The sequence below is a fragment of the Lampetra fluviatilis genome, unplaced genomic scaffold (genome assembly GCF_964198595.1).
Source record: "Lampetra fluviatilis unplaced genomic scaffold, kcLamFluv1.1 SCAFFOLD_726, whole genome shotgun sequence".
NCBI classification, from domain to species: Eukaryota; Metazoa; Chordata; class Hyperoartia; order Petromyzontiformes; family Petromyzontidae; genus Lampetra; species Lampetra fluviatilis.
This window is the reverse complement of record NW_027621248.1, coordinates 1,052-15,185: the sequence shown is the minus strand read 5'-3', so window position 1 is coordinate 15,185 and position 14,134 is coordinate 1,052. Positions and strand designations below refer to the sequence as shown.

Here is a 14,134-nt window from a genome sequence, read left to right as displayed (position 1 = left end):
CCATCGAGAGACACAGACTCACATAAGGATCCGCATATATAGAGGCCCATAGAGACCCGTAGACTCCCATGGACTGCCATAGAGACACAGACTTACATGAAGACCCGCATACATAGAGGCCCATAGACTCCCACAGAGACCCATAGACTCGCATACAGACCCATAGACTCCCATAAAGACCCATAGACTCAGAGACCCATAGACTCACATAAAGACCAGTAGACTCCCATAGAGACCCGTAGCCTCCCATAAAAACCCGTCGCCTTCCATGGACTGCCATAGAGACACAGACTCACATGGAGACCCGCATACATAGAGGCCAATAGACTCCCACAGAGACCCATAGACCCCCATAAAGACCCATAGACTCACACAGACATCCGTAGACTCACGAAGAGACCCATACACTCACAGAGAAGCCAGTAGACTCACACAGACATCCGTAGACTCACATAGAGACCCATAGACTCACACAGAGACCAGTAGACTCACACAGACATCCGTAGACCCACATAGAGACCCATGTCGTGTCTCGTACAATGTCCCCTCCCGCCCGCTCTGCTCACAATCTCTCCCACCCCTTCTCCTTGTGCACAATCCACAAGTCGCAATCCAACGCTTCCACTCCATCTCCACCACCTGGCACCCGAACGAAGCTCCCCTCCGCACGAAGCGAGAAGCACTCCACCCTCCCCCCCCCCCCCAGTGCTAGATGGAGCTATTGCGGTGCCTGTAGCATATGATGTTATGAAAATTAACCCGTAAAAACAAAGTTTTTCACTATAAAGCCTTTATATGCGTGGCATCGGTTTTATTTTATTATTCATTTCAGTTTTTCTTGAGTAAGAGTTTCATTTTTAGCACATTGGTATTTTAAATTAAAGATGAATTTTTGTTTTCCTAAAAAGTGGAAAAAAAATTTCACGAAAATAAATTGTCACGCACAACGAGTCTGTGTGCAAAATGTCAGCTCGATTGGATCACGGGAAGTGGGTTAAAAAACGACCGAAAGATTGTCAGGGTCGTAAGCGCGCAATCAAGCAAGCAAGTGAACTTAATATAAAGGATTTAAAAAGGGCCCCTAAATAAGTAAAAAAGAAACCCACTTAAATATTAAAACACATAAATATTTAACTTGCACAGTATTTTTCTCATTTGCTACACAGCCAACCTTAAGCGCCATAGTTGTTCATAAAAGTTGAACGGCAGTGTAGTGCTATAGTAATAGAGCAAGTGCAGAATCTTCTTGGTTCTTTCGGTAAAGTCACGTAGAAGGGAAGTAATAAAATAATAAAAATAAAACATAATTAAATACAATTCTCACGACGTTTCGGCCACAACGCAAGCAGCCGTCCTCAGGTGAAGAACAGCTCTGTCGGAAAGTCTCATTCAGACGCTGTCTTTCCGACAAAGCTGTTCTTCACCTGAGAACGGCTGCTTGCGTTGTGGCCGAAACGTCGTGAGAATTATTTTATTATGAGGTTTTATTTTTATTATTTTATTATTTCCATTCTACGTGACTTTACCGAAAGAACCAAGAAGATGAATCCCTGCGGTCACGAAAGCTTTAAAACAACAACAACAACAACAGTTCTATAGAAACAAGTCTTCAAATCTGACCGCGTACAATCATCAAAAAAAGTGAAGACGACGACTGAAAAGAGTCAAGAGGGTTTTTTTTTAATTGCAGTTCCGTTTATTGTGAAGAGGGAGTTGGGGGAGAGGTGGTGATAGGTGGTGATTAACAAAACAAACCTCACCCCACCCCCCCAGTGATATAGAGAAGGGAAACGTGGACATTTCCTCTGCACCCACAAACCACGAACCAAAAAACCTCACCCCGCCCAAAAAGCCTGAACTAGGCTCTCGTTATCTCTCCCCCCCAAAAAAAACCCAACACCACTTCCCCAAAATCTTTCCGCCGGGATGGACGGACGGACGGTGGAGCTCCGAGGAGAGAGTTCCCGGTCTAAAGCGAATTGAATTTTGATTTAAAGCTTTCGTGACTGCAGCAGGGATTCATCTTCTTGGTTCTTTCGGTAAAGTCGTCAACCGCCTCTACGGGGAGGGATTCCACATAACTTCGAGATCCTTCAACAAAGCTCCGTGATAAGAAGGCTCAGCTAATCGAGTCTCTCACCTTTCTGAAGAGATGCCGCGACTCTAAGGTAACACCAAACGACGACTTTACCGAAAGAACCAAGAAGTGGTTAACGTTCGTCCGATGGAGCTGCGTTAGGCCGATGCGTGTTAGTTTGTTACGTTTGCAGTTTGCGTCTCTCTCTCTCTCTCTGCCAGTGGGTCCGCGTGGATTTTTCGCAAGCCCCTCCGGTTTCCACCACCCCCCCCCCCGCCTCTTACACATTCGGAAGCGATAGGCGCTGCACGGCATTCGGCGCACTTTGAATTTCCGCCCGACGTTGACAAGTCCCAATTCGTCGCGCTATCATTTTTGCGGCAGCCATGTTGCTTCTTAATAAAGAGCTACCCAGCTCAGTGGGGGGGGGGGGGTGGTGGTGGTGGTGGTGGAGGGGGGGGGGGAGCTTACCTGGTGAAATAAAAAAAAAGAGTTCAATTCATATCAGCATCTAGCAACACGCAGATGCCGCACGCTCGTGTTGGGCGCTGGGCGAGTGGGTTTGTGGCGTGCGGGGTGGGGGTTGATGCGGTGGGGTACAGAGGCCATGCTGAGGAAATCCCTCCCTCCCTCTTGGGTTTCATCACCTTCGTTCTTCCCCGAGCCGCGTGGAGCTCCACGGGGGGGTTCTTTTTTTTCTACCACCTGTGGGAAGAGGAGGGGGGGGGGGATTGGACACGGGATACAAAGGGTCAGACTAAGTTAACACAAAGACACAAAGATCTTCCGTATACATATTCTTAGGGTTTTTTCGGTAAAGTCACGTAGGTAAAAAAAATAAATCAAAATTAATAAAAGTAAAATATTAAAATTAAAATTAAAATCACGACGTTTCGGAGGCAACACAAGCTTCCGTCTTCAGGTGGAACCGTCAAGCTTCAAATCTAGAATCCTCCGTATAGCCTTGAACAGACTGTAGGGGCACGTCCACCATCTTCGAGGAGGTGGGGATTGGACACGTGACACAATGGGGAAGACTTAAATTTCGATTTGAAGCTTTCGTGACTGCAGGGATTCATCTTCTTGGTTCTTTCGGTAAAGTCACGTAGAAGGGAAATAATAAAATAATAAAAATAAAACATAATAGAAAAATTCTCACGACGTTTCGGCCACAACGCAAGCAGCCGTCGTCAGGCGGAGAGCACAGGTCTGTCGGGGAGACAGAGTCAGTCTGACTCTCTCCACTTGAGGACGGCTGCTTGCGTTGTGGCCGAAACGTCGTGAGAATTATTTTATAATATTTTATTTTTATTATTTTATTATTTCCATTCTACGTGACTTTACCGAAAGAACCAAGAAGATGAAAAAAAAAAGGGAAGACTTAGTTAACACAAAGACACAAAGATCCTCCGTATAGCCTTGAACAGACTGTAGGGGCAAACGCTGTTCGCAAGCTGCACCTATGAAGGCCAGAAAGGCACACGAGGTGGTGGGTGGCCAGCACCACGCCCGAACCACCTTCATCTCCCTAGTGGCGATGTTTACTACACACACGCACACACACCGCACCAAGGTAATCATTTGAGGCCGAGTCGACCTAAGGGAAGCCCAGGACCGGTTCAAATATTCGCCACCCTTATTGGTCGTGAGTGGGAATGAAGCCAGGTTCATCCCGCAGTGCGCTAACCGCTGCACCACCACCACCACCAGTCGTGGTCTATCCACCACGACGTTTAAATCATTGCCGCACCAACGACAATTCTCGCATTCTTGCAATGCAATCATCTCCTTCCCCAGTTCATCGCTCCATCTCCACGGCGGAGGCCCCATGACACACTCCGTGCGAGTACACCGGCGTCTGCGCCAGGCTCTGTTCATCTGTGCGAGCCTACGGCTTTCTCCGCGCGAGCCGTTGAACGGGAGACTTACCGATTACATTTTGACCCCTCCGCTGGAGCTCTGGCTGATGTTCAGTCTGGATGGAGAAAATGGGGCAAGAGGGATGGGAGAGGGGGGGGGGGTGCGGGGAGTGAAACACAGACAATGGGGAAGACAAAGATGGAAAGGGGCAATAATAACAACGTCAGTGCAAATTAAAAGACACAAAAAATGAAGTTCTAAAAATTGAATAAATTTGTCAATATAGATTATTATTTTTTTTGGTTCTTTCGGTAAAGTCACGTAGAAGGGAAGTAATAAAATAATAAAAATGAAACATAATAAAACAATTCTCACGACGTTTCGGCCACAACGCAAGTAACCGTCCTCAGGCGAAGAAGGATTGGACACGGGATGAGGACGGTTCCTTGCGTTGTGGCCGAAACGTCGTGAGAATTGTTTTATAATGTTTTATTTTTATTATTTTATTACTTCCCTTCTACGTGACTTTACCGAAAGAACCAAGAAGATGAATCCCTGCAGTCACGAAAGCTTTAAATCGAAATAGATTCTTTTGTAAGTGCATAGCTTCAGTGGCCTTCCTAATATCGCAATGAAGAGCCGCCGATGCTAAACATTCTAGATTTGAAGCTTTCGTGACTGCAAGGATTCATATTCTTACGTTTTTTTCGGTAAAGTCACGTAGGTAAAACAAATTTCAATTAATAAAAGTAAAATGAAAAATAAAATAAAAATCACGACGTTTCGGAGGCAACACAAGCTTCCTTCTTCAGGTGGAACCGTCACAGCACAATATAAAGTGATACAGCAATCGTGCTGTGACGGTTCCACCTGAAGACGGAAGCTTGTGTTGCCTCCGAAACGTCGTGATTTTTATTTATACGATATCAAATGATACAGCAATCGTGATACAGCAATCGTGCTGTGACGGTTCCACCTGAAGACGGAAGCTTGTGTTGCCTCCGAAACGTCGTGATTTTTATTTATACGATATCAAATGATACAGCAAAAGTGATACAGCAATCGTGCTGTGACGGTTCCACCTGAAGACGGAAGCTTGTGTTGCCTCCGAAACGTCGTGATTTTTATTTATACGATATCAAATGATACAGCAAACGTGATACAGCAATCGTGCTGTGACGGTTCCACCTGAAGACGGAAGCTTGTGTTGCCTCCGAAACGTCGTGATTTTTTTTTAATACAATATCAAATGATACAGCAAACGTGATACAGCTATCGTGCTGTGACGGTTCCACCTGAAGACGGAAGCTTGTGTTGCCTCCGAAACGTCATGATTTTTATTTATACGATATCAAATGATACAGCAATCGTGATACAGCAATCGTGCTGTGACGGTTCCACCTGAAGACGGATGCTTGTGTTGCCTCCGAAACGTCGTGATTTTTATTTTAGTTTTTATTTTAATCTAGGTGACTTTACCGAAACAAACCTAAGAATATGATGCTAAACATGGCAAGGGTTAGACCGGCCAAGATGGGGAGCGAGAAAATTGGACCATCGTACGCGGGCCTACGGCAGGCTGCTGGATATATTACGATGCTAGGGTGAAGTGCTGAAGGTTGGTGTTTGAGTTTGAGACAAGGGAAGGGGGGGGCTGGTGATTGGCTCGCGTGGTTAGGGAACCAATTGGCATCATCGGTGAGATCCTTCACCGGCTCCCACTTTGACACGGTTACACCTCCCCCAGTTCCAGCACAACCACCACCACCTCCCACCATCACCACCACCACCATCTCCATCAGCAGCACCACCACCACCACCACCATCTCCATGAGCACCACCACGACCACCACCATCTCCCCCACCCATCTCTCCATCATCATCAATATCATCTCGCCACCATCTTCGCCACCATCTCCACCATCACCCCTACCACCACAACTCCACCACCACCCCACCACCCTCACCACCACCCCACCACCCCCACCACCACCACCCCACCACCACCATTATCACCACCATAACCACCACCAAAACCATAACCACCACCACCCCCCACCACGACCACCACCGCAACCACCACCACAACCTCCACCACCTCCACGACCACCACCATCTCCCCCACCCATCTCTCCATCATAATAATCTCGCCACCATCTCCACCACGACCACAACCACCCCACCACCCCCACCACCACCACCACCACCACCCTCCCCCACCACCACCACCATCCCTCACCACGACCACCACCACCAACCCCACCATCACCACCATCACCAACCCCACCATCACCACCACCACCAACCCCACCATCACCACCACCATCTCCATCAGCACCACCACCACCATCCCCATCAGCACCACCACCACCATCCCCATCAGCACCACCACCACCATCCCCCACCACCACCACCATCCCCCACCAATACCACAACCTCCACCACCACCACTTCCACGACCACCATCATCTCCCCCACCCATCTCTCCATCATCATCATCATCATCATCTCGCAACCACCACCACAACCACCAACCACCACCACCACCTTACCGACTATCCTCCCCCTCCAGCAGGCGTCTGTAGGTGGCGATCTCCTCCTCGAGTTTCATCTTCATGTTGAGGAGGTCCGAGTAGTCCTTGAGCTGCCGGTTGATCTCGCCTCGGAGGTTGTTGAGCTCCCCCTCGAGGCGATGGATCACGCTGGTGTAGCCGGAGAGCTCGCGAGCGTTGCGGTCCTCCGTGTCTTGCAGCTGCTGCTCCAGCGAGCGGATCTGGAGCGAGGGGGGTTGTGGAGGGCGGGTTAAGCGGAGCGTGCGGTTGCGCCAGGGCCGGATTTAATGCACAAGCTACAACTTTAGGGCCACGCATGATGATGGAGGGGGGAGGCTTTGAATATGATAAAAATAAAGATACTAACGTTCCACATCTTTTTGGTTCTTACGGTAAAGAGTCACGTAGAAGGGAAATAATAAAATAAAAATAAAACATAATAAAATACAATTCTCACAAAGGGAAATAATAAAATAATAAAAATAAAACATAATCAAATTATTTTCACAAGCCTGGTGGTGTTTCATTCAGACGCTGTCTTCCCGACAGACCTGTTCTTCAGCTGAGGACGGCTGCTTGCGTTGTGGCCGAAACGTCGTGAGAATAATTTTATTATGTTTTTATTTTTTTATTAAATGATAAAAATAAAACATAATTAAAAACAATTGTATTTTATTATGTTAAATGTTTATTATTTTCCTTCTACGTGACTTTACCGAAAGAACCAAGAGGGTGAATCCCCGCAGTCACGAAAGAAGCTTTACATCGAAATTTAACGTTCCACAGTTTGCCAGAATGGCATTCAACCAGCTCAGAAGCGATAGTGGTGAGTTGTGGCCAGTAATCGTGTGGTAGTTGTTTGGTAGAGTAGTTCTGGTGGTGGCGACGTTGGTGGTGTGTGTTGGACTTGAACTCGCCCACCCACTTAGCCGCTCACCCTTCCCCACCCACCCACCCACTCACCAGCCCTCGCAGGGAGTCCAGCTCAGCCTGGAGTGACTGCATGGAGCGACGAGTCTCCACCACCTCGCTCTTGGCCGACTGGGCTGCCTGGTTCTGTTGAACGGAGGCCACCTTCACCGTGTCCACCTGGATTGGCAAGAGAGGAGCAATGGGCATTGTTAGATCGCTGTTGGTAGCAATGAAGGGATGTACTCTGGGTTATAATAAAAACGTATACATATTTTAAAATTATTGCCATTTTTAAGAAACGACCTGGCTATCCACAACTGATAGCTCGACAAAATGGCTCATCAAGTGGAAATTTATAATCAGCCAAATACTCTAAAACACGTGATGTTGATTCTAAAATGTGGAAGAAAACAATCGGAGGACCCGGGAGAAAATCCCATCGGCCACAGAGAGAGAGAGAGACGCAGACTCCAAATATACAGCAGCAGCAGCAGGCATCGTCAGGATCGGGATCGAACCCACGACCTCCTGTAGACCAGTCGAGGTAGTCAACATCTTCTAGCCACCATCTCGCCATGTGTAACAATGTGCATTCACGGTGGTGCACAAGTATCGGTGACAAACTCACATTTGTCATTAACACTGTGGCAGTAAAGTGTGGAAATACAGGGTGCTTCAACAAAATGTTAACACTTCTATGGGACTATCGTTTTCAATGGAGAAATAACGAATAATACACTGTAACATGATAACAAATGCATGTCAATAGCTTCAAAGAGTCTCCACTTGTTCACCATCATTGTCAACACGTGCCTGGAATCTTCTCCAGGTGGTCTCCAGAGGGTCGGAGGCACATTTCTTGTGGTATTGTTGCAAATTCTCAGAAGTGTTAAACGTTTTTTTTTAACCACCTTGCATATTGTAGGCGACGTTTTTAGAGCAATAGCCCTGCACAGCATCGTATAAAATGTCACCTGCTGCAAACATCTCGTCTTCTCTGGGTTTTATAGAAGTAGAGAAAGATGTTGTGGGTGTCTGTATAGATGCAACACTTGTACAACTCTTTTAAAGTCTAATATAAGATTAATGAGTGTATAATTAATTACCTAACTTACATTTTCATACCTGCAGAGGGCCGCAGTGGCTCATTATTTTAAAATGGCCGTCGCTTTCGTAAAACATAAATGGCCGCCGTTGTAATTTCAAAATGGCGGCCGCTGTAATATAAAAAAAAATGGCCGCAGTTCTCATTTTAAAATGGAGGCCGTTATCATTTCTCGTACCGTGACCCGCAACCTGTCCACTGTTTTTGCGCATTGCCCACCATTCCCCACCCGAGTCCCAATTGGCTGTACGAAACCGATTAAAGTAAATTTTTATTTTGCCGTTTAGAAAATGTCCCGGACGTTTTGAGAGCGAGTCTCGCTGTCCAGTGCCTCTCCTACTAATCTGGTACACCAGGGATTTTTTTGCTAGGGCCTTTTGTTTTTAACTCGAGCTGCGTTTTGCTTCATCTCTCCCGCCCCACCTGCTTCTTGAAGGCCTCCTCCTGATCGACGCGGTTCCTGGCAATCATCGCCTCGTACTGAGCTCGGATCTCCGCCAGGATCTTGCTGAGGTCCTTGCCCTTGGCGCTGTCGACCTCCACAGACATGGAGGAGCCCTCCAGCTGGGCCCTCAGGGCAGCCAGCTCCTGCAGAGATGGGTCAGGCGTTAGACAACACACCACCACACACCACCCAAACAGCGCGCGGGCTGTACAAGAGAGTTCTAGATTTGAAGCTTTCGTGACTGCAAGGATTCATATACTTAGGTTTTTTCGGTAAAGTCACGTAGGTAAACAAATGTAAGTTAATAAAAGTGAAATAAAAATAACTCTCACTTGATACAGCTATCGTGCTCTGACGGTTCCACCTGAAGACGGAGGCTTGTGTTGCCTCCGAAACGTCGTGATTTTTATTTTATTTTTATTTTACTTTTATTAATTTGAATTTTTTACCTACGTAACTTTACCGAAAAAAATCTAAGAATATGTACAAGAGAGCTAAGATCACAGCAATGATGGTTCAGCAGCGTGTCCGTCATGGACACGTTGAACCGCGCGAGATTCAGAGAGAAAGACAGACACATAGACCCAGGTACTTCGATCCAAAGCCTCAATGCTACTGGTTCCAATACAGCGATGTGGCCATTGTGAACCTCATATAAGAGGGAGACATGCATGCTTATGCTCACGACTTCACGCTTTTGGTGGTTTTATATTGCAGTCGCGGACCGCGATTGGCCCACGGGCCGTGTAGAGTGAGGCCATGTCACGCGTACAGGCCACGGGGGAGTGAGGCCGTATCTAAATAAAATGTATTTTTACACGCTTTTATTTAACTCGCTCCGTCTGTTGTTGTTGTTGTTGTTTCCTCAAATCTTGTAACTCAATTTTAACTCACTTCCCAATGTGGTATCGACTGCAAACTTGGTATACTTATGTCATACCGATGACAATACTATATTCTATCAAAAGAAACAATATATTTTTTAACATTCTTTTTTATACGTTATGTTTCGGCTCGGGTCTAATTGTCCACGCTCAACTGACGTTGGCTGTAATTGGCCACGGTCCCTTACGTTATGGCAAGCTTCCGGGCCACTTCCTGGAGTCGTGGAGTTCTGCCATTCCTAGTAAGGTACATTTCATCAAAGCGTGTTTAAAAAAAAAGTACTTTTAAATATTACTTTTTCCAGGTAAGTCCCATTACCGAGCTATGTAGCCCCCCTGTCTCAGAAGCGAACCTGGCCATCACAAATGATAGCTCGACGAAGTGGCTTTTCCATCATCGTGCGGACATTTATAACAGCAGCCAAATACTGTGAAGGCGTCGTGACGTTGATTCGAAATGTGGAGGGGAAAAAAACGAAAAACCAAGAGGAGAAAACCCGAGAAAAATCCACGCGACCACGGGGAGAGAGAGCGAGAGACACACAAACTACAAATATACAGCAGCAGCAGCAGGCAATGTCAGGGGTCGGGATCGAATCCACGTCCTCACATATACCAGGCCAAGGGAGATAACATCTCAGTCTGAGTTGCTACTGCTGATGAAACATCAAGATGATGAAACATCATAATTATGCCAGGGTTGCAATCGGACACCACGACCTCCGAGGTAGTTAACATCTCCTAGCCCACCCTGCTGTACATTTGCCCCAAGGGGCCCCGTGAGTTTCTACCCCCTCCCTCCAAGAGCCCCACTCCAGCCCCCCAACCCTGATTATTTATTTATGGGGGGCACAGAGAGTCGGGTGACAATGGGGATGGGGGGGGCAGGCAACTATCGTTCGTTTGTTCCTTGCCGCCTGGGGCAGTGCCGCTCTTCGCCGAGAAACGCGAGCACCTGTGCCCCCTTTGTTACCGCCACACCACACGGAGTGTCGAGTTCCACTGGCACTCACCGCCGCCACCACCACCGCCGCTGCCTTTGGGAGGCGGGGCTCAACTATCAGCGGGGTGAGGGTGCGGTAGGGTGGAGTGGGGGGGGGCAGGTTGCGATGTTGGTTCGGGTGTCACCGAGAACTTTCTCTCCTTTGGCCGCGCAAAGTCTTTGCCACCCGACCGCTACCGCTTTCCCATTGTGTGGGCGAGAGTCTTTGTGGAGGTGTGTGAGAGAGAGAGATGTGTAGGTGGCTGTGTGGGGATGGGTCTGTGCGCGTGTAGGTGGGTTGGGTGTCGTCTTTGTGAGGTGTGTGAGAGAGTGTGCGGGTGAGTGAGTGAGTGTGTGGAGAGTCTTTGTGAGAGATTGGGAGAGAGAGTGCCGTGTAGGTGGCTGTGTGGGGATGGGTCTGTGCGCGTGTAGGTGGGTTGGGTGTCGTCTTTGTGAGGTGTGTGAGAGAGTGTGCGGGTGAGTGAGTGAGTGTGTGGAGAGTCTTTGTGAGAGATTGGGAGAGAGAGTGCCGTGTAGGTGGCTGTGTGGGGATGGGTCTGTGCGCGTGTAGGTGGGTTGGGTGTCGTCTTTGTGAGGTGTGTGAGAGAGTGTGCGGGTGAGTGAGTGAGTGTGTGGGGGAGTGTCTTTGTGAGGGATTGGGAGAGAGAGTTCTGTGTAGGTGGCTGTGTGTGGATGGGATGGGTGTCGTCTTTGTGAGATGTGTATGAGAGAGTGTGTGGGTGAGTGAGTGAGTGTGTGAGTGAGTGAGTGGGTGGGTGAGTGAGTGGGTGGGGGAGTGTCTTTGTGAGAGATTGGGAGGGAGAGTTCTGTGTAGGTGGCTGTGTGTAGGTGGGTTGGGTGGCGTCTTTGTGAGGGGAGTGAGTGAGTGTGCGGGGAAGTGTCTTTGTGAGAGATTGGGAGAGAAAGTGTGTGTGGGTGAGAGAGTGTGTGTGGGTGAGAGTGTGTGTGCGTGTGTGCGTGTGTGGGCGAGTGTGTGTGTGTGCGTGTGTGTGGGTGTGCGTGGGTGTGCGTCGGTAGGGTAGCGATGTATCTATTTGTCAATGGGCGAGTTGTTGGATGGGCGAGTGCGTGTGTAGGTAGGTGGAGCGTGTGTGAGAGTGCGAGAGAGAGAAAGTGAAGACACGGCCGTTCTGAACCCACTCTCCTCCTCCACCTCCTCCACCTCATCCTCCCCCTCCTCCACCTCCACCTCCTCCTCCCCCCCTCCTCCCCCTCCTCCACCTCCACCTCCTCCACCTCCACCTCCTCCACCTCCCCCTCCTCCACCTCCCCCTCCTCCCCCTCCTCCACCTCATCCTCCACCTCATCCTCCACCTCATCCTCCACCTCCCCCTCCTCCACCTCCACCTCCCCCTCTCCTCCCCCTCCTCCACCTCCACCTCCTCCACCTCATCCTCCACCTCCCCCTCCTCCACCTCCACCTCCTCCACCTCATCCTCCACCTCCCCCTCCCCCTCCCCCTCCTCCTCCTCCCCCACCCCCTCACCTCCTCGTGGTTCTTCTTGAGGAAGAGGAGTTCCTCGCGGAGGCTCTCGATCTCGCCCTCGAGCCCCATGCGCGCCATGTTGTACTCGTCCAGCAGCCCGCGCAGGTTGTTGATGTCCGCCTCCACCGAGCTGCGCAGAGCCAGCTCCGTCTCCCACCTGGGACACCGCAGGGGAGGGGAGGGAGGGGAGGGGAGGGAGAGGGTTAGAGTTAGAGTGAGATGTCAGGATTAGAGTCAGGGTTTGGGTTAAGATTAGAGTCAGGGTTAGAGTCAGAGTCAGGGTCAGGGTTAGAGTCAGAGATAGAGTTAACATTAGAGTCAGGGTTAGAGTCAGGGTCAGGGTCAGGGTTAGAGTCAGGGTCAGGGTTAGAGTTGGAGTTAGAGTCAGGGTCAGAGTCAGAGATAGAGTTAACATTAGAGTCAGGGTTAGAGTCAGGGTCAGGGTCAGGGTTAGAGTCAGGGTCAGGATCAGAGTCAGAGTTAGAGTTAAGATTAGAGTCAGGGTCAGAGTCAGGGAGGGGAGGAGAGGAGGGGGAGGGAGGGAAGGGGGTTCACCTCGTTACATCACTGGGACACTTAACGCAACGGTAGCGGCGTTGTCAGATGAACCAGCGGTGGGGGGGGTGGAGGGCGAGGGGTGGAGGGCCAGGGGTGGAGGTCGAGGGGTGGAGGTCGAGGGGTGGAGGTCGAGGGGTGGAGGTCGAGGGGTGGAGGTCGAGGGGTGGAGGTCGAGGGGTGGAGGTCGAGGGGTGGAGGTCGAGGGGTGGAGGTCGAGGGGTGGAGGTCGAGGGGTGGAAGTCGAGGGGTGGAGGTCGAGGGGTGGAGGTCGAGGGGTGGAGGTCGAGGGGTGGAGGTCGAGGGGTGGAGGGTGAGGGGTGGAGGGTGAGGGGTGGAGGTCGAGGGGTGAAGGTCGAGGGGTGGAGGTCGAGGGGTGGAGGGCGGGGGGTGGAGGGAGAGGGGTGGAGGGAGAAGGGTGGAGGTCGAGGGGTGGAGGTCGAGGGGTGGAGGTCGAGGGGTGGAGGTCGAGGGGTGGAGGTCGAGGGGTGGAGGTCGAGGGGTGGAGGTCGAGGGGTGGAGGTCGAGGGGTGGAGGTCGAGGGGTGGAGGTCGAGGGGTGGAGGTCGAGGGGTGGAGGTCGAGGGGTGGAGGTCGAGGGGTGGAGGTCGAGGGGTGGAGGTCGAGGGGTGGAGGGCGTTGACTCACTTGCTGCGGAAGTCGTCAGCTGCCAGCCTCGCGTTGTCAATCTCCAGGCTGATTCGAGCATTCTCCAGGATCTGAGCCAGGATCTACGGAGAGAGACATTGAGAGAGACATTGAGAGAGACACACAGAGAGACACACAGAGAGACACACAGAGAGAGTCAGAAAGACAGAGACACACGGAGAGAGACACACAGAGATACACACAGAGAGACACAGAGAGAGAGACAGAAAGACAGAGACACACGGAGAGCGACAGAAAGACAGAGACACACAGAGAGACACACAGAGAGACACACGGAGAGACACACAGAGTCAGAAAGACAGAGACACACGGAGAGAGACAGGAAGACAGACACACAGAGAGACACACACAGAGAAACATTGAGAGAGTCAGAAAGACAGACACACACAGAGAAAGACATTGAGAGAGAGACAGAGAGACACACTGAGAGACACACTGAGAGAGTCAGAAAGACAGAGACACACAGAGAGACACACAGAGAGACACACAGAGAGACACACAGAGAAACACTGAGAGAGTCAGAAAGACAGAGACACACGGAGAGAGACACTGAGAGAGACAGAGAGGCACAGCCACAGACACAGCCA

General features: G+C 50.0%; 1 protein-coding gene across 1 annotated transcript; it reads right to left on the bottom strand.

Annotated features, from left to right (window-relative positions):
* Window positions 1-1,673: 1,673 nt before the first annotated feature.
* LOC144954961 (keratin, type 1 cytoskeletal 11-like) lies at window positions 1,674-13,609 on the bottom strand (the record flags this gene model as incomplete). Its single annotated transcript, XM_078885330.1, is given in 7 exon segments — window positions 1,674-2,782; window positions 4,007-4,052; window positions 6,490-6,710; window positions 7,453-7,578; window positions 8,930-9,094; window positions 12,325-12,481; window positions 13,527-13,609. Coding segments are annotated over 6 exon segments (795 nt in total), but the record flags the coding sequence as incomplete, so codon positions are not given.
* Window positions 13,610-14,134: the final 525 nt, after the last annotated feature.